The following is a 25,015-nucleotide window of genomic DNA, read 5'->3' as shown; positions in this document are numbered from 1 at the left end:
TCCAATAGCATCAATAAAACGAGAATTATTTTCATTCTCAGTTGATTACAACATCGTGCTGATAACGTGTTATAAATCATAATAGAAATAGAGAGATGAGTAGAAAGAATTCATGAGAGAAGAGAGAATTCATATGAGTCAATACTCAGGTGCAAATTTTATTGAACTCAATCACCCCTATTTATAGGAAAATGTTACAAGATACAAATCTGTATAAATATTATCTTTACATATTTATCTTGATCACATATCTTTAATAAGATAATCATCTAAAATAATAATATGTTTATAACAGATGGGTATAATTTATTTACATTTAAATTAAAAAAAATGCTACGAAATGCAAATGGATATAATTAATATTATATATATATTATACAACATAAAGCTGTAGCAAATCATTATAGATACATAGAGAAGTAGCAAATCAATAAGTCATTATAGATTAATGGTAGTGATCGACAATCTTAATACACACATAGACATATAAGTTTGATGTTAAACGATGGAAGAATCAGCATCCACAGCCACTTTTATAAACACGTCTTCCATTGTAGTTTCGGTCACACCCCATATCTGAACTGGAAACCTCTGCTTTATATACTTGACTGCTCCAAATATGTCTGATTTCTTCATCTCCCTTTTCGGCATTTCAAACTTCTGAGTACCCGACAAACGATAGCTTCTTCTTGCACTTGGAGAAAGCCTCTTAACCATGCCCTCCACCTCCTCCACGTCCCGTGCAGACGTAGTCATTGTTAGTATATAGAATCCACCATATCTGTTCTTTAGCTGTTATTCAATACAAATATATATATCAGCACAAGCCCAAAAAAAAAAAACCAAAACAACGTTTGTCCACACCTCATCTGGGCTTCCTAAGCATTGGAAGTTTCCGTCCACGAATATCCCTATCCGATCACAAAGCTGCTCCGCTTCTTCCATTGAATGAGCTGACAGACATCATGATCATAGTCAGAGCAAGTGATATTTATGATAAAGAAATAAGTCGGCTCCTGTTTATTCACTTTCTTTAAAATTAATTAATGGTAAGAAAATAATGTAAAAATACTTGTCAAAACAATTGTCTTGTCTGTCTTTGCTTGTCTCACAACTTGCCACAGCTTCTTTCTTGAAGCTGGATCCAGTCCAGAGCTCGGCTCATCTAAGTATACAACCTGAAAAAGTATTTATGCTTATGAAAACTAGCTAGCTATAATGTAAAAATAAATTGAACTGTATCTCTGGGGTAGCTAATGATGTACTTTAGGATCCCCAATCAATGATATGGCAACACTGAGCCTCCTCTTCATTCCTCCGCTGTATTTAACAGAAAGTTTATCTCTCACTTCAGACAAGTCAGCTCTTTTCAATGCATCATTCACAGCCTGTTCCATTTCAATGAGCGTAAAAGAAGTAGTTAAGGGAAACATAAAGGCTAAACGATTGATTCTTGGCTTACATGCGTTAAGGTGGAACCGGTGAGATTTTTTAGTCTGCCATAGAAGAGCAAGTGCTCTCTTGCAGTTAAGGTATCCCAGAGCAAGCTGATTTATTAAGCCAAAAAGTTCACACGGTTAGTGAAATTTTACCATTTTTTAGCAGTGAGATTTAATAAAAATATAAGACAAGAAGCTGCTCACTCGGCTTGTGGGCATACACCCATTTTCGAGTGTATCATATTCATTTGAGTCTGCAAATTCAATCCTTCAATGAATGCGGTTCCAGAGGTTGGTTTCAAGAGACCAATCATCTAATAGAAGAATGAAATACAAAAAAGATGTGATAATTTAAACTTTTCGAGTTTCAACAAACTTTTGCATTATCCCATTCCTCACCATATTTATAAATGTAGTCTTTCCAGCTCCATTGGGGCCAAGAATTCCGAAACATTCTCCTCGAGGTAAGGCAAGATACGCTCCCTTGACAGCAACTTTATCTGGAGTTCCATCTTTTCCAGGATACACCTTTTTGAGGTCGCAGCAGATTGTAGAGTAGTTTGGATTTGGTTCAATTTGCAATCTTTTAACCTTTTCCACCTGCATAAATGAATGGTATTAGACCGTTTAAAATAGGAAATGACTTATGATAGCTGCACGAGGGAATGACCTCCAGTGTCATATCTTCTTTCTCCATTTGCACGAAAACATTAGGTCCTCGGCCTGTGAAACTGTGAGGTGGGACGGTTCTTTTTCGAAACATTCTTGTTAAGGTGGATGATGAAATTTTATCAACAAAATAGGCGATCAGTAGGAAAAGCAGCCAGGTTACAGTCATGACAATAAATACTTCTCTCATTCCGCTGCTGCTATTCTTCAAGTGACGCCACTGAATCCCAAAAGTCCCAACATTAACTGCTCCGTTGCTATAATCACTGAGCTCTTTAATTCCTCTATACAACGCAAATGCGGGAAATATCTCTAGAGCAATGATCCAGGTTCCTAGTATAGTAAGTGATTTGATGAAATAGTTTTTATGATCAAGACAAAGCTACAGACTGAATCAAGAAAAGAAGCAGTTCCGGAACCAGAAACAGAAACACTGGTTTACTAATTTAAATGTGTAGTTTTGTTTCATTATTTTTCAAAGGATCAGCTATAAACTTCTAGCAAAAGTTAAACAACTGAATAAGAAATCAATTTGACATGTTTTTATACTTACTATTTACGGAAACATCCTTAACCAAATCACTGAAAAATGTTGCTCCCGCAAGCCCAGCTCCGAAGACAAAGAGAAATCCGATAACTGCATACTCAGAAAATATTATGGACCAGTCTTGGTAAATGAAAATATTAAAGATACTTTGAAACATCAAGGTGATCAGTCCAAACCTGAAGCAGACCTCACACTTTTGAAGAGTTGAGCAAGTAAAAAACTTGTCGAAATTTGCAAGTTGATATAGATGAAGTAAAACGTGCATTGGAGAGATAATGAATTCATGGTAAAGATCCGGCGACCTGGAGAATGGAGTAAATGTTACCCAAAAAAACTTGATATGTTTCAAAGGATCAATGCTAGTGATACGAACTTACTTGTGAGTATACCGGATACTACGTAACAACACACATAAAGTGATGATACGATGAGGAAATACATGTACGTAATAAACCAGTAAGCCCCATTGCCTAAGCCATGCATTCCCATCATTATTCTCAACTTCTGTTGCTTTTCATATACCAAAGTTTCCACCATTACCTGCATTTAAGATCGTTTTTTCAATATTTCCACAAACTACTGAAAAGATATATATTCTTTCAAATTTTATCAACGATAGGGTAGGGAAACACTGCTTTAACTAGAATTGGATCCTGGAATTTCTATAACATAGAAAACTTACTGGAAGTAGTTGTAGGATCATCCATGTATAGAAAACTACTAAAAGTTCAAGGTCATCTGCACTTAGATCCGTGTAATGGTTTAGCTCTGGTGTTACTGATACGGATTCTAATATCATACGTGTGGCTGGACCGAGCAAAAACTGGAGAAAACCATTGGCCACCTGTTTTTCCCCTCATGTATCAGTGCTTCAATTTCAGGCTAAGCATATAATGTATAGATTTTAAAGGTAAATCTTACAAATTAAAAAAGTTAGAATTTAAAAGACTATGGTTGCGCTTGGATTGAAGGATTTGAAATCAATGGATTTCGATTATAATTTTAGTGTTAACAATGAAACATAGAAAAATCTCAAATTCATAGCTTAATTATTTACACATTACTTAGATGGAGTAAAAAGAATTTTAAATCATCACTTTATTGGATGAACTTGAAATCCATCACAACTACCATGAATTACTATATAAACATAAAAAAAGTGGATTTGATGTTTGTGATGCTACTTCTCTAAACAACAAAAATGCATTTGAAATCCATGGATTTGAAATACTTCAATCCAAGCGGAGCCTATATGAAATGGTAAAAATCCATGACATGAAAATTTGGGTTCTGTTTAAACATGTACTTATAAAATATTTTTGTAAAATTTATAAAAAAAAATTAAAAGTTGTTTTATGAATAAATATATGTTTGAACAACTATATATTGCAAAAACATTTTTACAGTTAAACAAATAAATTTTTTTCATAACCAATACCTTTCGAGGCTATAACTTCTAATTTCAAAAATATTGGTGAAATCATCAAACCTTGTATACAAGGCTAACCTTGAAAAGAACTATATATTATTAGTCACCAAAAGCACAAAATTTGCAAATTTTGATGAAGTACCATGTTTTCGGCTCTCTGAACTCGCACCGCAAGTGGACTTGTGATATCTCTTCCCTCGTATGTTGCATTATATGCAATAGTGACATCGAAGTTTTTTGCACTAGAAGTCCTAAAATCATATGCTGCAGATAAAGATTGACAATGAGAATAAGCTGATGCATATGATCAGAACAAAGAGATTAGCAAAAAAACATATATCAAGTTATCAACCAACCTCCCATGATCTCATTGATCTTTCGCTCTTCGCTGCTCATTAGGTATCCTTTGTACAGCTCATGGTTGATATCTGAATAGTTCATCCGCCACAAAGACCAAGCTGTAGCACATTTTATACCTAGAATCAAGACAAAAGTAGCACATTTTATACCATCAAGAATGGCTATGCATTAATATCCCTTAATCCAAAAATTTCTCTTGTATTTACTATCAGTTGGACTATGTCCTGGGAGTACTGAATCAATGGAGCACTGCGCTTGAACGTAGAATTTATCTTTCTGATCCGAGAAAGGAACACCAGGGCTCACACTAGTCCCCTGACCAAGTCATAAGTGAGGGAAATAAAAGTATCATTTCATGCACAATAGATTCCTTGAATATTATGAAGAAGAAAAAACAATAAGGCGATGGGGCAATTAACTTACAAAAAGACCTTGGGCAAAATCAGGCAAGCCATCAGAAACATTTCGGGTGTATGAACTCGTGATGATTGTCTTCATCACACCTTGAAAGATTGGAAAATGTAACCAAAGTATTTTATTAAGGTATCTAAATGTTTGGTAAAAAATACACAAATGGCAGCTACATCCATAAATTTTCAGTCCCTCAACTGAACTTCAAATTCAAATATGTCGAGGGGCATGCATGTTGTTGTGACATCTGAAATAGTTTATACATTTAGAACAATGGACACCTAGCTAGTGTCAAATTTAATTTGTTGCAACAAACAAAATAAAAAATAAACGAGATCACAGAAATAGAGTATTCCAACAAATATACCTTCTCCAAGAGTTCTATTTTCTCCTGTTACCAGTATTGTCACTGGACAAGACTCCATTTTTTTGCATGATTCATCCGGCAGGTCTTCGAATTCTGTGTTTTTGGATTTCACAGCACGAAAATCAGGATAAGGCACTTGCAAGAGGGGAGGGGTATTGTTTGGGAAGTAAAATGCTCTCTCTGGGTTCATCATTTGTGGTTTATAATGAGCCTTATAAATGTGCTCAGCGACCGCGATGACGGTAAATACGATAACGGGAAACAAAATGATCCGCAAATTTGATCTCACATGGCGTTTCTGCAGAATAGCATAAATTCATCGAAATATTGAAAAAAGCTTCTAAAACAAAAGAAATGTGGTAGAAAACATGCATGGAGGCAGGATTGTACATGATATGAAATATTCTTCCAAAACAAAGCATTGGCCTGATTCCAAAACCCAGCCATGAGCGATTCTTCTTCTGATGAGTGAGTGGGCTAACAGACTAATGGATGAGTTTTGTTTAAAAATTCAAACACAGATCTGCTGCACAACTTTTCCTTAATTAGTTGACAAGGAAAAGGAAATTAATGGCAAACAATCCCTTTTTTTTTTATGGAAAAATTATCCCTTTTGATTACAAACGTAACGTGTGTGATGTTGTAGTTATTACAGAAATCTAGAGGGTTTTTGTCTTTATGTCATGCCAACTGTGATGCAGTTTACGTAATTTGAAATCATATTTTACAGTGGTTTCAAGAAATTTCATACATTCTTGAAATAGGACAAAAACGCGTAGCCCACAGAATCGAAAAAGAAAAAAGGAAAAGAAAAAGAGATTCAAATTTCACATATTCTTGTTGGCTCCCTCTCCAGAATTCATGATATAAACTCTGCCTCAAAGGAAGAACGATTCAGATTGTTACTCGAAAAGCAATGGAAATGCTAACGGGATTCCCTTTGTTAATGCAACAGACTCTAGCGCTGTTGAAGAAAAATTGCATCCTTTGTTTAAGACACAAAAAAATCACCTTCATACAGCTTTTTTCATCCATTATTTTCATGGCTTTGATGTTTGGAATCAAGAAAATAAATAATTACTCTGAGAAGCATCCAGTCATGGATGCTGTTCCTGATCCAAAGCCTGTTACTGATCTGTCCATTCCACCTTGTGAAGACATGTTCTTCATTAAAGTCCCATGTTACGATTTTGTTTGGAGCGGTGGTCAAAGCGGCAGGATCGATACCATTGTAAGTGGTATCATGGCAAACAATCCTGGTCGACCTATTCCATTTGATAAGGTACTGTTAATTCATGAAAAAGATTTATTTTACATTGTTGAAATACTTGCATAAAGTTTTCGATGGTTGCATTTTTCTCTGGTAATTCCATCATTAGATGTTTGGTTCTGAAATAGTTGTAAAGATAGATGGATTCACTGGACAATAAAGTGAAATCTTGGAGGTTTTAACATAAAAATGAGAATAAATCAAAGGAAAGGAACTTATCATGTTGAATGAGTAAAGGACTTTAAGCCAGATGATACTTTTGATTTATGATTTCTTTTTCATAACATTTCTTGATGATTCTGTATGATTGGTGGAGGTTAAATCATTCCAAACCAAAGAAGACTTAATCGAATGGCTACACCAGAATCCGATGCTTACCTGTGGAGCTTTACATTTCGAGGAAATGAACGCCACTGTAATATCCTATGGCACTGTGACGAATTCAAAGACTAAGAAAATTGGAAGGCAAATTGAAGATCCAACATTCAAATACCAAATGCCTCTCCAACTTGCAGCGTCTCGTGAAATAGGAAGATCTTTGATAGGAGGTGCCTAATAAAACAGAAAATTAATTGCAAAATCACAACTTTTTTTCCCTTTTCTTTTTGTCCAATCTTTTAAAGGGGATCGATATTTTACAGATCCCAGTTTCAGTTGGCAAGTTGGCTTCAAGGAATATGCACATCCAGCTTATATGGCAACCCCTTCTGACAGGAAAGGAGATGATTCAGCATTTAATACATTTCTTGGGATCTTTTTCTTGGCAGCTGCTGTGTTGGCTTTTGTGTTTCAAATTAATTATGTTGTTTTGGAAAAAGAACTCAAACATCGCCAGGTATATATATACATACATATATATATATTTCAAACAAAAGAACAGTATATCACTATTTTTTAATGGTTGAATTATTTCACTCACAGGCAATGACAGTAATGGGCCTTTTCGACACCGCCTATTGGTCATCGTGGATTGTTTGGAATTGTTTCATGACTCTCATTTCATCACTTTTCACGGCGCTCTTTGGGCTAGTTCTTCGATGGAATCTTTTCTTGAACAGCAACTTCTTGATTGTTCTGCTTCTTTTCTTCATCTTCCAGTTCAACTTGGTAATTTCTTGCCTAAAAGTACTTTTTTTAACTATAATTCCTCTGGCTGATGTCCTGGTTTCTTTCTTGTATCTTGATAGGCCACTTTTGGTTTAATGATCACAAATTTCATAAGGAAATCCTCCTCAACCACCTCAGTGGGATTGGCCATGTTTCTAATTGGAATTATGACTAGCGTAAGTCTCAGTTCAGATCAGCAGATCGTAGGACTACTTAGTTCTTTGATTTTAACTGCAACAGCAAATGATATCAACTCTTGTTCAAGTACAGGTAGGAAACAGCATCATATATTCTGATCATTCAAAAGTGTGGCATCGAGCTCTATGGTCTTTATTCCCTCCTAATCTCTTCTTTGGAGGACTGGTGATCCTACAGAGCGCATCAAAAAAAAACATCAGCTGGAACCAAATATCTGCATGTGATGTTGACCATGGTGAAAAGTTCTGTTATCCACTGGTACGAGAATTCGTCCACAAGCCCGATAGATATTAATTTGCTCCCTGTAAACAGTCCAAAGGAAAACAAAACAAGAAAATAGTATATGACATTTTTTTTCCCTGTTATCCACGTTCTTGGTCATTGGATATGTATCTCTGTATATCAACTTTCATGTGTCGATTTATGGCTAGTGTTGAAGTTTAAAAAAGTGGAAATATAGTGAAGAGATAATGCAACACAACGCAAGATTTATGTTTCTAAAACTCGCGATCAAATCATACAACAAATTAATCATCATGTTAATAATATCATATCTACGTTTAGAATGTGTTCTTTGATTCCAATGGTTAAACTATTGTGACAGAGCTACTACTTATGGCGTCTGATTGCTACCTTCTTCTTGTGGATCATTTTGATGATCTATCTTGACAATGTTTTCCCGAATTATGCTGGCTCAAGAAAATCAGTACTATACTTTCTGAAAGCTAGCTATTGGACTGGAAAAGGAGAACACAAGTTCACAGGTCCATAGTAAACTGTCTGAATGCTGTTAGAATGTATTCATGTTGATTATTTTTGCAGATAATTAAATTTAGTCCTGTTTTTGTATCAGAAAATGTCCAAACTTCTAACCCCGGTTTTGTTCCATTTCCTGATGACGAGAGTGTCATTGAAGAGGAAAATTCTGTAAAACAACAGGCGAGAGAAGGAATTCTTGATCCTGACGTAGCTGTTCAGTTCCGAGCTCTAACCAAGAAATATAATGCGATTAATGAAAAAATCTGCTGTTTTCACTTCTCGTGTAAAACGAGGAAACCTTTCTTTGCTGTTGAGGTAAATTTCATCTATTTCCTTCAGTTTCTGTTGTCCCGGCATAATAATATTTAAAGATGCTAATGGGTCATTCCTCAGGGATTGTGGATGAATATCCCAAAGGATCAGTTATTCTGTCTGTTAGGTCCCAATGGGGCTGGCAAGACAACTTCCATTTCTTGCCTTACTGGAATCACCACTGTATCCAGTGGAGACGGTAATAGTTTTTCCCTCGAATAATGCAAATGGATTGGATAATATCAAATCATGAAAAAAAAATTCACTGGTTCTGTCTTGTTTTTGTTTTTGTTTTTTTGCTACAGCATTGGTGTATGGACAATCTATTCAAAGTGCTGCTGGTTTGCAAAATATACGACGAATGATGGGAGTCTGTGCACAGGTTGCTCTTCCTTTTATGCTTTTGCTCTTCAAGAGTTCAGAGTACTGCTTTTATTCCCAAGAATTAAATATTAGGATTGTTATAATATTTTAACCACTGTATTGTAGTTCGACACGCTCTGGGATGTATTGTCTGCTGTTGAGCACCTTAAACTGTTTGCCAGTATCAAAGGTTTGCACAAAAAATCACACGAATCGGTGAGTATTGATTCACGAGTTAGATCTTTAATGATTAGATGAGTTAACAAAAGAGTTCAAGACTCGATCTGTAATCTTGGTACATTCTAAAAAATGCAGGAAGCTAAAAAACTGCTGGAACAGGTGAAACTTACTGCTGCTGCCAATGTAAGATCCTGTAGCTACAGTGGGGGAATGAAACGTCGCCTTAGCTTTGCAATATCCCTGATAGGAAATCCAAGACTCGTGATTTTGGACGAACCAGTATGCAAATTTTTCGAAATGTCATTTATCATTTATGTTTATCAGCAACTTTTTTTTTTTTTTGAGATAAAATCTTTGATGTTGTATTTGGATTTCCAGACCACTGGAATGGACCCTGTAGCCCGTAGACATATTTGGAATGTAATTGAATCTGCAAAACAAGGCCGTTCAATCATTCTAACAACTCATTCTATGGAAGAAGCCGATGTGTTATCTGATAGAATTGGAATCATGGTTAAAGGAAGGCTTCGTTGCATTGGAAACTCGACATTTCTGAAGTCCAAATTTGGAACAGGTTTCACTGCCAAAGTAAGCTTTCCAAAATTAAATACTGCATCTGAAGAGGTAGATCTTAACCAGGAGAATAGAAACGCTGTAAAAGATTATTTCAAACAGGTAACTAACTTCCACCGTTTAGTTTATAGAATTTTTCCCTACTATATATATGCTTCTTTTGATTGGAACCCTATGTTTTTTTTAACTCTGAAAGCATCTGAATGTGGTTCCAAAAGAGGAGGAAAAGTATTTCTTGACTTTCGCTATCCAGAGTGAGAAAGAGGAGCTGTTACATGTAAGAATACATAGCAGTCAAGTTAAATTTAACTTCGTACATAATTCTAATTTTGTCATTCTTGATAGATTTTCATCATGAAACTTTCAGGATTTCTTTGACGATCTTGAACAACAAGAGAGGATGTTTGGAATTTTGAACACTGAGATTGGCCTGGCTACACTTGAGGAAGTTTTCCTGAATATTGTAAACAATGCAGAGACGGAGATTGCTACAACTATTGAAAGCATGCATCTGGTGACTTTTCCCTCGGGAGACTCTGTTAGTGTAAGTATGAAGTAAAATTTCAAATGAAAGGTTACAAAATCTTGATTCTGTGTTGAGTTGTTCTAAAAATTCAAGTCAAACCAGTGCAAAAAACTGCAGCTCAGGAGATGCAAAATCCTAAGAAAAAAATGGTATCTTAACTACTCGTGAATTTTTCCAATGTTTATGTAGGTGCCTGTGGGAGCTAAGCATGCTAAGATTCCGGAATCAGAAACACCACAAAACCCCAGAGGCTTGATGGTGGAGGTATACTGGCAACGAAATGATCGAGGCAATCTTTGCATTGCTGGTTTATCACCTGAAATGCCAGTGCCTGATTCTTTTCCAACTCTACCTTTTTCAACAGCCAATTCATCTGGAAATGTATAAAAGAAATAGAATCTCCAACTGGTATTGTCCTTGGTATAGGCCTCATTCCTGCCATTGCATCATAGATCAGATGAGCTTATTGTAGAATACTATTGCAAGACAGTAAATTATCGTTGTGACTTATGATATATGGAAGATGAACATTGCTGCGGTATGACAGTTGATATTATTGCTGACTGGAGCTGTTTATGAAATTGTTAATTTATGAGAAATTCAAAAGTAAATGTGTGATCATCTTTTGAAATTAATTTGAACGGAACAAGTTCAATATCCAACAGCATTGATTAGACAGAAGGCATAACTAGAAATCAAATAATGACTTTCATTAGTATAGAAAGCAGTTTTGTGAATATCCGAGCTATGAACCCCAAATTTGATGATTGCTAGAACGGAGATCTGAATAACTCATCAATGATAGGAATAATAAACTTATCTATATGGTAGTGGAATTGAGAGTCGTCCCCAAGTATTGTTTGTCTTCTTAACCGGCAGCATGGGAGATGATAAAGGACTCAATTTTTTTCTTAGGTGCTGGCTTCAAGTATTTCTTTAACACTTGTTTTTCTACAATGATAAAACTTGAATGATTGAATATTGGACGGAGATGATCCAGGTAGATATAACTGGTATTTAAAGATCTTGGTCTCTTTGAGCTGAGGGGGAGCTCGTTTGTTTCAGCAGAAATCTGTGTTGACAGACAATTTCCCAAATGTGAGCTGTAAGAAGCACAAGGCTTATGCTTCAAATCTTTTTTAATGTTGAATCTAATTTAGTGCACGTTGAAAAATGAAAGGTTTAAAATGACTTTATAATGGATTACAATGGACTTCTCTACAAACTTGAGTTAATAATTTTCGTAAAGCGAGGATGAATACGATATAGAAGTCTATAGGGGCTCATTTTAAAATAGCGCAAGCGTCGGCTTAATATGGCTTAAAATCCGTCCAAACTTGCTTACCATTGGATCCCTAAAACCATTTCACAACCCCCAAGGAATGAGTCATTAAACAATCAAGTGTTAGCAAATCCCAAGAACCAAATGAAGTTTTGTTGTTTCTATTTGAAGCACTTCCATGATTCCTTTTTGTGACAAGGTTAAATTTGATAGCTAGTCATTTGTGGTATGCTTATTGCAACTAGTATTGCAGTTGGCAAGGCTTATCTGATTGTTTGTTTAACCTCAAAACGAAGAACAATAAGCCAAGGATATTCATTATCCGTTACTCAAAAAAGTATGAGACTGAGGCTGACTGTAGTTCCTTTTCAAAATGAAAAATATGTTCAGTATCAAGGTGTCGTCCACTCGAAAACAAGGAAGAGAGTATTTATGATGCATTGACAACAATTTAGTAAAGGTTAGAAAAAAATAAAATCAAAACTGAAATTTGACAACAAAGAGAACTAAAACTTTTTAAAAATCCAATACAAAATAGTCCCATTTACAACACAATGTCAATGATTTTCACCTGCTTGGTGTCATCGAAGGGACAGCGAATGTATATATGCTGATGAAGTAAAACAAGTATGCAGAACTAATTGGTATCATTATTGGCATTGTTTGATTTGGTGTATTATTAATCTGTGTATAACTTATCTCATCCAATTTCGCATTATTCTCGTCATATTATTTATTCATGTATTAATTATTAATTTTACATCAATCAAATCAAATAAACTATAATCTATTCATCAAATCAAATAATATATTAACTATTTTATTATATTACTTATCTCATCACTCAAACCAAACGGTGCCGAGTATCAATTGGACTAAACAATGGAGAAGGGCCACTTGCTTAAGAAAAATATTGACTCGTTTAATTTGGTTCAGAGCCATTTTTCTTGGTATTCATATACTGTACTTTTACTTCAGGAGACGGAAGAGGGGCCAAACACGCTCAGTTTTCTCCTGTTGCTTCACCAGAAAACATCCCTTCCTCAATCAATATTTTAACCTGTTTTGTCTGTATCTATTGAGAGTACATAACATATTACACTAGTTCAAGTCCTGAAAGCCTAAGAATAATTAATTGGTGCACAAACTCAAATAGTTGCCTGTGCTGGTTCACAGAAAATGCATATTTTCACTTCGTTTTTCCAACCGACATTCTATACATCCATAATGTTTCACACAATTATCTGCTGAGCTTTTGATCCCATCTCCAGCGCAGACCAAATTATTCTGGGACGATGAGTTTTGTTCCTGTGATTCATACGTGACTTCTACAAAACCATTCCCTTTGTAGCTCAAAAATGATCCCAACGCCCCAAGAAACCCTTCGTGACCCAAAAATAAAGCTTTTGCTTCACCTTTTGACCTGGAAATACACCAATCAAATTTGTTAAGAGTTCGCTTGTGACGATGAACATGATAAAAATGGGACAAATTTTGAAAAAGGAATCTTATGAAATCTTTCAAATTCGATATCTTTCAGATCCATGGTTATTTGATTTTCCAAAGGATAATACTGAGGTCTAGAAATGATGAGTGTTGTTGCATATATTTCAAAAAAGATCATAACATATCTATACAACTCTAGAATGACATTCTAAATGGCGGTCGAGATGGCCAAGGCGGCCATCGACCACATCGACTTTGCTCGAGGCGGTCGAAGGTGAGATGGGTCGGGTGAGGCGGCTTTAAGCGGGCAAAAAGTCAACAAAATATAAAAATCCTACTTTATTAATACATTATGCACTCTCTCTTCAAAACATAATAGTCAACCCAATCACCCACATGTGCTACAAGCCCTACCTTCTTCTACCTCAAACCTCTGCCGTCGGTCAGCCCACTAGGTTAGAACTATTGTTACATTAGTATGTTACCTTTTTAGTATTGATATGGTAATGAATCTTTATTTGTACCTCGTAAAAGTTGTATTATACGGTATGCGGATTATTTATGCATAAACATCATTTTTTTTTGAAACAGCATAAACATCATTTAATTTATCCATATATTGCATGATTACATATAATCAGATACAAAAACAATATATAAAAAAAATCAACTGCGTATCACCACTTGAAACAATGCAATTTATCGATAAGTACTAAATCCGGTCATTACCAGTATTGAACCGCAACAGAAATAGTGTCCATTGTGTAAGCATGACCTCGAATGAAAAATCCTCCAAAAAATATCCGTTTGAGTCCAAAGCGTAGAGCATTCAAGTAAGCTATCTGCAAAGCAAAGTTAACGTTGAAATAGATAAACAAGACACAAAGTACACTAAATTCAGAAAATTTTAATTACTATTCACATATCCACAGCTTGTTTATATGCAACATCAAGAATCATATTTGATAAATAAGGGAGTCAACATAATGTCAGGGTAATATTTCTTCTTAACACTTTGTAAAATCAGTGTCCAAGGGGAGCAGTTCAAAGGAATGCATATCTAAATGATTTTGAGAATAATAGAAAGCAAGAATGCACATACTAACCTGTCCGATATTATTTGAGATCATTCTTAAGAGGGACCTCGCTACATCTTCAGCTCTATAATCTTCCAGCTCTTTGTTCTTGGATACTGCTTTACCAAAGCTAGAAGCAATGGCTGTTGATGTGAGGCCAATCTGGCGCAACAATATCCATAAAAATTTAATAACTGAATTAATATTTGTCGAGAACGTGGAGAACAGCTCACGTGAATCGCTAACTATACGTAACAGGTGATGGTCTAAGTATTTCTTTAATTATAGTTATCTTATGTATGAAACATGATATTTTACGAAAAGTTAAGGGACGTGTTCACCTTCTTTTAAATAGCATGAATGTTTTTCAAGTATGAAAGAAAATGATGAAGCATGAAGAAGATTATGAGAAGATGGTGGATGATGTTATGTATGCATATAAATATTTTGATATCTTGTGTGGAATTGTGGTGGCAGATACGGGATTGGTGACCCGAGATAAGCTCCGAGGAGGGCCTTTCCAAAAGAATGAAAGTTTAATGTGCATATCGGCGACGGTCGGTATGAGACAGCACGTATATTGGCACAAGATTGGTATGGGTTGTACCAAATTATATGTTTGTTGTACAACGACCGTAATCATGGGACCCAAAGGCTCTAATGGTTGTCATATTTACATATATTTCATCACCCCAAAATGAAGTAGTTGACTTTAATTGCTACGCATGATTATGTTGTTAGACACGTCCTACGCATGTTATAAGATTTTATTATGTACTCGCTATTATTTGAATATGTATGTTCAATCTTTAAACTCATTATGCTTGGATGGTGCAAATGAAAATGAGAAGTTGATGATTTAAAAGATGATCATGGGGCTGAGTAGTCGAGGATACGAGAAGGAATTGTATGGCACGCTGTCTGATAACCTTATGTCAAGGTTGTCCACGAAATTTTATGCATTTTATTAATGTTATGCATGTTTTATTTGAATTCACGTTTTGGCATGTCATTTTAAGATCGAATTATATTTTAAATACGTTATTTTGGAATCACATATTTTATAGTTTCAAGTTTTGCATATACGAGGAAGTTCTGGCGTATCCGTATATGTTAGCATCATTTTGTTCAAAGATATTTTATAAAGTTTTGAGTCCCGAGATTTTAAGCCGTTTGATTGAAGTTAATTTTATGCATGGTATTTTGTACATACGAGCACGATGCATATTTTACAAAAAAAAAAAGAAAAAAAAAAGTATTCCACATTTCATAAACATGATTGATAAATACGGGATGTCACATAAATCCTCCGAGAAGTTAGTGTCAAGCATAAATTCCCCGAGGAAGCAGTTGCAATACCTTAGTTGCAATACCTTTACCTTATCTTCAATTATGTTGACTACCTCAAATACAGCCAAACTAACATTTTTTTTGTTATTATTCGTTGAAGGTCGTTGCCACTACTCAGCAAACATTACAAAAATTGAAATGAGGATAAAGCACTACTTCCAGATTAAATAAGAGTAATGTGTTCATGTATCGTTAGTGACCTAATTCATCAGAAGTAAAAGATATAACCTTCCTTGTTTATGCATCTCTAAAGAGTTACAAGATCTTAGAGGAGGAGTTCACATAATATTCATAGTATCAACAAGACAACAACCCAACCATTCAAAATTTGGAAAGTTTGGTAAAGAGTAAATTCGGCTTGAAAACAATAGCACATTACAATCATGTACCTTCGAGTAATCCATTCCACCATATATGTCTCCAACAAGCATGTCTATCACTCTATTGTTTCCCCGGTGACTCAACTCTATCAATTCATCGAAACTGTAACAACAAGGTGCCCAAGATTCAAAATAGGACTTTAGCCTCATTTAGTCATTCCATCACTTGAATTAAAATCAGAACACAATTCAGAGATCAAGAAAAATTTACTTTAAAACAAAAAACTAGGAGGCTAACCTTTTGCACTTAGTCAAAAGTTTTCCCAAGCCCCAAAATGTACCACCACCAACACTTGTTCCACTGACTCGCTCAAACTTGCTGTCACTTTCTACCTAAGCAACAGAAGAGAAAATATAATCTCACGAAAATTTTTTGTTGTTTTTCCTTATCAGTCTTTCATAATGCAAACACCTTTTTTCTATCAAAACATTCTGTGATTATAAAAAGATACATGGAGAGCATTACCTTGATCATGCTCACCCCAGACCCAATATTAACAAGAAGGTAAGGATACAAATCTTCTTGGTCAATTTTTACATACTCCTTTTGACCATCCGTATATGTAAAGGCTTCATGATGTACTGCCTAATCAAGATGTGGATAAAATAAGCCAACAAAATCAAGATACCTAAATGCTTCCAAAGCACCAACTGATAGATAGAATAAGGGCAAAAATGAAAAGGAAAAGGACAAAAAAAATCACAGTAATAATGGCATGCTCATAGTTTTCCAGGTTACAAACCAGTCTTATGCCAGGAGCATGAAAAAACTGAGACAGAACGCGGCATCTCACAAAGAGTAATTCATATTCAAATAAGCTTATGGGGTGCTCATACAATGTACTCTATGAGGAGTTCTCTGCAAATAATATTTACGAGATAAGGAAATAACTCAATTACTCAAGTCAATGAGTAACATTTCTATAGGAAGAACAATAGCTAGAAGGAAAAAGTAAATTTGGAAATCTTTTGACTATTTGGTAAATTACTCTATCTGGTGGTTGTGCTCTATGAGAGATAAATTTGAGGTTTGAGCATTTTTAGAGATACTGCAAGACGCATACGAAACTGGAAGAACAATGGGGAAAATGCACCCAGAACAGAAAATGCTGCACATTTAGACTGCAGTTGTGAAGGTCGTAAATCATAATCATAAATAGTAAAAAGAATGACAGTACTTCAAGTAATAATCCCCTACCTTAAGTAGAAAATTAGCTCCAGCAACAAGTGAACTCATCTCATCGACCTTATCCAAAATAATACCAAGCTTATCTTTGAATAATTCAGTAAACTTGAATGCCCCACCACCGGTAGCCTTCAAGAAGATGCTGAAGTGTAAGGTTTATCTCTAGTTCATATACTCTAACAGGCACAAGAGAAATCATTATACGTCGCAAGAAATTCAAAATTACTGATAAAAACTCTAGGACGCAGCAACAAAAAATGACAGATTCATTCATTGGCATTATAAATTACCTTGATCCTAGTTTTGTGACTGGCCTGGTTCGCAACATCCCGAGCACCTGAATTGACAAAGGACCTCTAAGAAGACTAAAAATGCTTCACTAAAACTATCTCTCTTTCCCACTCATCTATTGGGTATGAAATTTGAACACGTTGGAAAGAGAAAAATCATTTTGGATCAAACCTGATATGCCCAATTAACTCAAAGAATGCTTGAACATTAGGAGACAAATATGATTTTCCATAAATACTAACTTGGTCTGCGAACAGAAAATAAGAATCTGGCAGAAAGACAATAATTTATATTGCATGGATTCCAGGTGTTCATATAGATTTAACGATTTCTGACAATGTCAAATTTTAATTTAACAGCGGTTATCAAGTAAAAACACAAACCACAGTGGTGAAGGAGCTTTACGAAATAAATTGCACGCATTCACATCTTGCTAGTTTCAAATTTCAAAAATTAGATTTAACGATGTCAAATTCTAATTTATAAGCGGTCATCAAGGAAAAACACAAACCGGAGTGGTGAAGGAGCTTGGACGAAATAAATTGCACGCATTCACATATCTTGCTAGTTTCAAATTTCAAAAAATGAAGCGTCCCACTTAGATGGCAATTTAATTTTCCACTGAATGTGTCTATTCCATCGTCTGAAGACCCAATATTTTTATGATCACTGGAACAATTACTGCTGTTTGAGAAGTACACCACCTTAACGAGAGTACCTGCCAAAAGAGGTATGGTGAAGATTATTGTAAATTTTGATAGGTCAAACAAACTGTTAATTGTGCCTCGTCCGCTTCTCTTTCCATTCAACAGATAAGTATATATATGAAGCCTATTCTATTATTTAGAACCCTTTTTTATCTGTAGAGTCTGCCGTAATCCACATTTCAACCATATATATGAAGCCTATTCTATTATTTAGAACCCTTTTTTATCTGTAGAGTCTGCCGTAATCCACATTTCAACCATACTAGAGAATGATGTGCTCTTCTCATAACCTGCATGCAAGACATCAAGGAGCAATTTTGTGCTCGGAGAAAATATATCCTTGAGGTTGCCAGTCAAAAGGATGGTGTTGAAAACTTAGATCAGCAATGTTTCTTTCACAAGCCGTAAATGTTCTGAACCGGACCTAGTTTTTCCGCACTTAAAGATACCATGAAAAGAGAGATTGTTTCTGCTTATATATGTGAAGTAAAACAAACACCAATTGAATCCACATGGTGCCTCATAGAACTCCCTTCCCAACAATTTCTTTGATGTTCCATGAGGTTTCGCTCTGAAATTCAGCTCGACGAGCTCTTGAGATTGATGCCACATATTCTTCTAGCAACCTCCGTACAATAACAATGCGAGTCCCAGATAAGCCTCTAGATTAGTTCACATGGACAGAATTCCTTTGTTACACAAGGGGAAACCTCATAGGCAGTGGTGTTGCAGTGCTTTATTGATCCATCATTCTGGAAGCCGCTTGGGATTAACCAAGTTATGAGGATATTATGTAGAATAACATTTTCAACAAAGAGGCCATCTTTTCTACCTGAGACGTACTGATATGAATGATTTATATTAACAGCTATCTCACCTAGATGATGAAGAGTGAAATTATTGCAGACCTAATATGGGGTTATGAGACATTTACAAATTAAATAACACTCTTATGTTGCCACCAAGCTGTAAAAGTATTGCATCTTAAACCTTGTAACCAAAGGCAAACCACCTCATGTATCATAGCATATCAAAAGATCTCTAGTAGTCCCTTAAAAAATTTGTTGTTCTGGCAAAGATACCTTGCAGAATTTATTGTAAACAAAGCCTCTCCTTTTTCCAGGGGTTAAACTAAGACAAACCCCTATGGCGCAAACAATCATCGACTTACTATTACCCCAAGTCAGAAGCTTTCAATGTTGGCATCAAGATCAAGATCAAGATCAAACAGCTTTGGCCCTTCAGAACTCAAACCAAGTGGTAAATTTTTACAACTCAGCCTTGATGATCACTAAAACTAATTATGGAATCTTCATACTTTTACCAACGGAATTCATACTTGAAATTACCAGAAAAAGAAAAATAAGAAGATTAATTACACTTACTCTATTTGCATTCCGTAACTCTAAAAACTCAATCAGCAATTTACCTTAAAACTAACAGTTTTTTTCTCTGATGCTTAATCGGATGATTCGAAATCAAAATAGGAAGCATTTACCTCCGATATCAAGGGCAACATGCGAAATTTGATCCAAACTCTGCTTTCTCTCTTCAATTCCAACACCCTCCATTATTTTATGTACATGAATTATATATTAATCCTGTAATCAACAAGACTACTTCTTATAACTCATTTCAAAGAAATCAATTAAAAAAAAAAAGAAGACTACTTCCATTCGATCATACTCCTTTAACATACGGGAGCATATTTTTATAGATAAAAAATCAAAAGAAACCGATCGAGATTGGATTCTCAAAACCTAACCGGAAGCAGAATAATGATGATGGCAGGTGTCGAAGGAGTTTTTGATGGATTATTTTATCCTACACAAGTATTTGTTTATAATATGATCGAATATCAACCATGCATCATCAAAAACATTTTCGAGATAGCATAAATTAACCCTGGCTTAAGGAATTAATGAAACTGGGAAAAATGCATAAATATCATTAAAAATATTTTGTTGACCTTTATGATATGTATTGTATATTGTTAATGTTTTTCTCAATTATTAATTTTTATTATTAATGGCTCATATACGAAACATCTTCTAACTATATGATTTTAATATATCCAATAATTATCTATTTAATAAGTTTCATCAACTGATTCTTTCAACAACAAAAATTTCATCAACTGATAAACAATTGTATCACTTTGTTTGAAATATAATCATATGAATCAATTATATCAATTTCATGTTTGGTGTTTGAAATCTATTTTGCACGTACTTAAAATCCAATACATTTTTTTTTCTAAATTATAGTCAGATGGATGCATTTTAAATTCATTTATTTATTTGGATCGGCAAAATTCAAATAGATTTTAAATTCATTTAATATCAAGATACAATTTCAATGGTAATTCTAATTTTTTTTAGATACACAATATAAAAAATTCATACGTCAAATAAATTTTATCAATTCAAGTGCAATCTAATTTTTTAAAACATTATAAAGAGAATCATCTTCTAAATTTTAATTGATGTATTATTATTGTTCCACGTGAAATATTATATTATAACTAATAAAGAGTCATAAGTTTATAAGCTTGATTTTTATTGGTTGCGATATTCAGTGACTTGCTTACTATTTTAATTTTTAATACTCAGGATTTACCAAATTAGTATGTATGAGGATATTGTTTGTATAGAGGTTATTTTTAATAGAGATGAAAGTGAGTAGACATAAATTAAATGTTTAATCAAATCTTTGGCATGAATCGAAAACAATTATTGACATTTTATTACTGTATTTGATGTTTTAATTCTCTACTCATGTTTTAATTCTCTACTCCTTCCTCATGATGGTTGGTATCCTTGTTTCGGGTTGCTTGCGGGTTATCCTTGTACTATTTTTTTCTCTTTTTCCATTTCCGCATTATTTAGTGAATCTCTAATTGGATATTCACTCTATTTTGACATGTGATGTTTTTTTTTATTATTTTATTATTTTAGACAAACATTTGTATAAAACTGTTTTACGGATCTTGGGTACCCAGATCCATGTTGCCTTATCAGGCCCGCTAAATTTTAATCCAGCCCAAAACTTTCTACAATTCGATCCCTCAGCTTGCAAAAATTGAACGGAGAAACTCCACGACCTCGAGAGAAATTCCCAGCACATCTCGAATCGACTAAAAATCGCCAAAATTTCATCTCGAATCGCTGCGAAGAAAAAATCTCTGTTAACATTGAAGGCTAAGAACCATCTCGAATCTCCGTCATCCATTGAGACGATCGCTGCTAACATTGAAGAACGAAGAGTAATTATCGGGAGAAGGTCTTTTTTCTTCAATGGTGATTTTCTTTGGTTGTTTCATCAAGAACGTGAATCTTTGGTTCCTTGAAAACATATATAATCATTAGGTTTACTATTATTTTGATCCAGAATAATTGAAAACATATATACTACTAAACAAACATTTTTTAATTTTGAAAAATAAAAATGCAGAGCTTTTTGTCATTGTGTTTGTAAATATCGGTGTCGAATAAAGAGAAAATTTTGATCCAGAATAATTGGATGTTTGTTTAAGCTTCAGATGATTGGGAAATATGCATTGTTTTAATGAGACTGTGTAGTTGTTTAGTCACTCTAGTAATATAGGCTCTAAATACCACGTTCAGTACGATTTTTTCCCCAAACCATCAGTTTGAATGTCCAATAGCTGTCTAATGGGATCATGATGATTTTAAAATACTTAATTGAAGTATCAACTTCCGATTTACAGTTTGTTTATACTTCTGATTTACAGTTTGTTTATGCTGATTATTATTTACACAGCTTTGTATGTCATTTGAGTTTCTTGTTCTATTAACAGAGTAGCTATATTCATCGGAAGGGAGCTGCTGAAATGGTTTTAGCATTGTGTTTTGAAATTACATCTAAGTTGGTTGTTCCTTGCAGGTCCTCGGTGAAGATAAAGGTAGTCAGGCCTTCACAAACTTTTTGTTCAAGTGATCTACACATGTTGTGAAATTTGACATGTTGAAACTCACTCAAAATAACTTATATTCTGTTTTGGAGCTTATTTTAGTCAAGCGTATAATAGGGGAGAGATATGAACAGTTGTGCTGACAAACTGTGCAGCATACTCTGTTAAGATTATCTGCTTTATCATAGTAATATCAGGGTTTGACGTTTTGGTAATAACAAAGTTATTAAGGTATCTCCTTAAGGGTGCTATTGATAATATGACAGCAAGAAGTTTGAGATGCGTTGCCTTAGCTTACAGAAAGTGTGAAAAAGACAAGGTTCCCACTGATGGAGAACAGCTGACACAGTGGACCTTACCAGAAGCTGATCTTGTTTTACTGGCTACTTTCGGCATAAAGGCAGTACTGTTATCGATACTAGAAGGATAGCATCCTACCAGAATTGTTCAATTACTATGTGTTGCCAGCTACCAGAATAATCTATCAATTTCACCTTTCCAGGCATGGGTTTTCAAAGATATCAATGGTCGATAACAAGGAGAAACGAATGTCTTCAGAGGTGTGACAAAAAAACACCTATTCTCACTGGAATTGTGGGATGTACACTTGTATTACAGGTGAGAGCCGGTTTCTTTGGTTTGAACCTTTAAAATCTCTCATTTACTACTAATTAAAGAACTCCTTTTTTCACTAGATGGTTATTATCAACTTCCTAGGGAAGTTGACCTAAACCATCAAGCTTAATTTTTCCTCTTTGTGATCATTATAAGGTATGGGGATCTGCTTTATTCCAGTTGACATGCCAAACAATACATGCATATTTTGTGCTACCTGCGACTCATAAGCATAGTCGCTTGTGGTGATCACTTGTTTGTTTGTTGTAGCCGGCCTCGTGTTGCTGCAGGCAAACTGCTTCCAGCTCCAAAAACACCTGCAGCCAAGGTCATCTTAAAACTATACCAGCGATGGATTGTTGTTGTAGCTCTAGCTTATATCTTTATATATGCATTGTGAATGGATGGATGATCATCCAATGCTTTCGAATTTCAAATATATTAATGCATAATGGTTGTTTAATTGTATTGCAAATATATATTTGATATCTAGTTAATTATTATAAAATTAATAGACTTTGAAAGTGATTATCGTACGTATATTATATGATGTTGTCGTGATTACACAAAATAAATTATAGTTTTGACAAATATTAATAGAAAAATCATAAATTAAGATATTATGATACAAGTTCTATGATGTTTACAGGGAAAAATATAGATTTTCCTTGTAAAAGTGTCAAGACTTTGACCCATTGCTGCATGGAATGATGGTTTTAACGATCTTGGAAGTTTTTGGTTTTGGTTTATTAGAATATCATTAAGTTGTCAATAAGTTCTTGGTTCTGGTTTATTAGAATATCATTAAGTCGTCAATGTATTCTCAATTTTTTTGCAAAGCAATTTTTTGATATAAAAAATAATATTTTTATGTCAAATTAGCGAACGATGGAATCAATATTTTTAACAGAAAACTAATACTTTTATCATATAAACTAATATTTTTCAAAGAAAAAATAGTATTTTTTATGATCAATTAGCATGCGTAAAAGGTAATACCTTTAATAGAAAAACTAATACTTTTTTACAAAACTAATACTTTTTTACAAAAAATGTAATATTTTTTATGTCAAATTTGTATACTCTAAAAATAAAAATGTTATCATAAAAAAAAATATATTATTTTTAAAAAATAATATTTTTCAAAAGAAAACTAATACGTTTTATATCAAACTAAAATATTTTAAAAGTAATACGTATAACAAAAAAAATAATATTTTTGATCTAAAAAATAATACTTTTAACACGACAATATTACTTATTAGTTCAAAAATATTAATTTGTATTTATGTATATTTCAATAAAATCATTATTTTTTACATCAAAAGTTAATAATATCGGGATGTCAAGCATAGGATAGATGGTGACAAAGACGTTGTCGAAATATAATTTTTTGTATTATTTTTTATGTTAAAAGTATTAGTTTTCATAGTAAAAGTATTACTTTGTATGTTAAAAATATTAACCATAATATATATGTATGACTAAAAAATGGCTAATTGCATTAATCTCCCCTGTGAAAAGTCTAAAAGTCATAAAACCCCATAAGAAATATTAATAGGTTAATGCATCCCTCAGTTTTTTAAAATGTAGCACATTTCACCCCTATGTTATACAAACTCGGGCACATTTATACCCTCTCATAGGGGTTTTTATGCTAATTTTTTAAAATATAGGGTCTAACATGATATTAATTTTACATAGGGTGTTTTATGTCTTTTAGACTTTTCACAGGGGGTGTGGATGCAATTAGCCCGACTAAAAAATATTAATTGTTAGCTCAAAAGTATTAATTTTCACGACAAAAGTATTACGTTTTATGTCAAAAATATTATTTTGTAATATATACTTATTTGATTGAAAAATATTAATTTTAATCTCAAAAGTATTATTATTTACTGCAAAAGTATTACTTATTAGTTCAAAAATATTATTTTGTATTTATGTGTGTTTCAATAAAATTAATACTTTTTAGATTAAAAATATTAATTTTCCCAAAAAAATGCAAAAGTATTAATTTTTACTAATGTTTATTTGATTGAAAATATTAGTTTTTAGTTCAAAAGTATTATTTCATTGAAAAAATGTTACCTTTTATTTTAACAGTGTTAAATTTACAATAAGTATTACTTTTATGTCAGAAAAATTAATTTGTATGATATGCTTATTTGACTAAAGTATTAATTTTCACTGAAAAAGTTTTAACCTTTATTTCAAAAGTATTAATTTGTTATATAT

At 33.8% G+C, this 25,015-nt stretch overlaps 3 protein-coding genes and 1 long non-coding RNA gene across 8 annotated transcripts; 2 read left to right on the top strand and 2 right to left on the bottom strand.

Annotated features, from left to right (window-relative positions):
* Positions 1-351: 351 nt before the first annotated feature.
* On the bottom strand, positions 352-5,782 carry LOC140881850 (ABC transporter A family member 10-like). Of its 2 annotated transcripts, none has more exons than XM_073287473.1 (18): positions 5,613-5,782; positions 5,223-5,520; positions 4,868-4,947; positions 4,651-4,759; positions 4,441-4,560; positions 4,227-4,348; positions 3,338-3,499; positions 3,033-3,195; positions 2,832-2,957; positions 2,662-2,745; positions 2,110-2,441; positions 1,839-2,039; positions 1,644-1,753; positions 1,463-1,547; positions 1,266-1,388; positions 1,073-1,178; positions 865-953; positions 352-792 (listed from the first exon to the last, which is right to left on the bottom strand). In XM_073287473.1, exons 1-18 carry the CDS (start codon positions 5,667-5,669, stop codon positions 499-501), a joined length of 2,661 nt encoding a protein of 886 aa, XP_073143574.1. In that variant the 5' UTR covers positions 5,670-5,782; the 3' UTR covers positions 352-498. The 2 variants fall into 2 exon arrangements, with proteins under 2 accessions (XP_073143574.1, XP_073143575.1); XM_073287474.1 differs by having other exon boundaries at positions 2,110-2,420.
* Positions 5,783-5,987: 205 nt separating this feature from the next.
* On the top strand, positions 5,988-11,086 carry LOC140881849 (ABC transporter A family member 2-like). The gene is made up of 16 exons (XM_073287472.1): positions 5,988-6,504; positions 6,809-7,040; positions 7,134-7,327; positions 7,414-7,599; positions 7,680-7,775; positions 7,870-8,055; positions 8,402-8,561; positions 8,651-8,871; positions 8,950-9,067; positions 9,174-9,250; positions 9,358-9,447; positions 9,547-9,690; positions 9,790-10,086; positions 10,181-10,261; positions 10,352-10,528; positions 10,700-11,086. Exons 1-16 carry the CDS (start codon positions 6,139-6,141, stop codon positions 10,895-10,897), a joined length of 2,823 nt encoding a protein of 940 aa, XP_073143573.1. The 5' UTR covers positions 5,988-6,138; the 3' UTR covers positions 10,898-11,086.
* Positions 11,087-12,909: 1,823 nt separating this feature from the next.
* LOC140881053 (pantothenate kinase 1) lies at positions 12,910-20,128 on the bottom strand. The gene is made up of 11 exons (XM_073286047.1): positions 19,994-20,128; positions 19,727-19,829; positions 18,033-18,239; positions 17,521-17,567; positions 17,243-17,359; positions 16,511-16,630; positions 16,283-16,377; positions 16,054-16,147; positions 14,345-14,476; positions 13,968-14,080; positions 12,910-13,215 (listed from the first exon to the last, which is right to left on the bottom strand). The coding sequence occupies exons 2-11, from the start codon at positions 19,797-19,799 to the stop codon at positions 12,963-12,965; spliced, it is 1,251 nt and encodes a 416-aa protein (XP_073142148.1). The 5' UTR covers positions 19,800-19,829; positions 19,994-20,128; the 3' UTR covers positions 12,910-12,962.
* A 1,176-nt stretch (positions 20,129-21,304) lies between these two features.
* Positions 21,305-23,256, top strand: LOC140883080 (uncharacterized). Of its 4 annotated transcripts, none has more exons than XR_012150319.1 (4): positions 21,305-21,510; positions 22,049-22,780; positions 22,858-22,933; positions 23,048-23,256. It is a non-coding gene; the product is annotated as an uncharacterized lncRNA (long non-coding RNA). The 4 variants fall into 4 exon arrangements; XR_012150320.1 differs by having other exon boundaries at positions 21,305-21,527; XR_012150318.1 differs by lacking the exon at positions 21,305-21,510 and having other exon boundaries at positions 21,534-22,780.
* The last annotated feature ends 1,759 nt before the right edge of the window (positions 23,257-25,015 follow it).

The sequence above is a fragment of the Henckelia pumila genome, chromosome 2 (assembly GCF_033568475.1).
Source record: "Henckelia pumila isolate YLH828 chromosome 2, ASM3356847v2, whole genome shotgun sequence".
In the NCBI taxonomy this organism is placed as follows: Eukaryota; Viridiplantae; Streptophyta; class Magnoliopsida; order Lamiales; family Gesneriaceae; genus Henckelia; species Henckelia pumila.
The sequence above is the reverse complement of the archived record's forward strand: the minus strand, read 5'-3'. Positions and strand labels throughout refer to the sequence as shown.

Coding starts and splice junctions, on each gene's coding strand:
- LOC140881850 (XM_073287473.1), bottom strand. CDS start 5,669: ATGGCTGGGTTTTGGAATCAGGCCAATGCTTTGTTTTGGAAGAATATT. Junction 5,521..5,612: donor GGAAGAATATTTCATATCAT/GTACAATCCTGC, acceptor GCTATTCTGCAG/AAACGCCATGTGAGATCAAA. Junction 2,442..2,661: donor TAAGGATGTTTCCGTAAATA/GTAAGTATAAAA, acceptor TTACTATACTAG/GAACCTGGATCATTGCTCTA.
- LOC140881849 (XM_073287472.1), top strand. CDS start 6,139: ATGGAAATGCTAACGGGATTCCCTTTGTTAATGCAACAGACTCTAGCG. Junction 7,041..7,133: donor AGGAAGATCTTTGATAGGAG/GTGCCTAATAAA, acceptor GATATTTTACAG/ATCCCAGTTTCAGTTGGCAA. Junction 10,529..10,699: donor CCTCGGGAGACTCTGTTAGT/GTAAGTATGAAG, acceptor ATGTTTATGTAG/GTGCCTGTGGGAGCTAAGCA.
- LOC140881053 (XM_073286047.1), bottom strand. CDS start 19,799: ATGGAGGGTGTTGGAATTGAAGAGAGAAAGCAGAGTTTGGATCAAATT. Junction 14,477..16,053: donor GTGGAATGGATTACTCGAAG/GTACATGATTGT, acceptor TTGTTGCGCCAG/ATTGGCCTCACATCAACAGC. Junction 13,216..13,967: donor TCTGTTGCGGTTCAATACTG/GTAATGACCGGA, acceptor GTGTATTTCCAG/GTCAAAAGGTGAAGCAAAAG.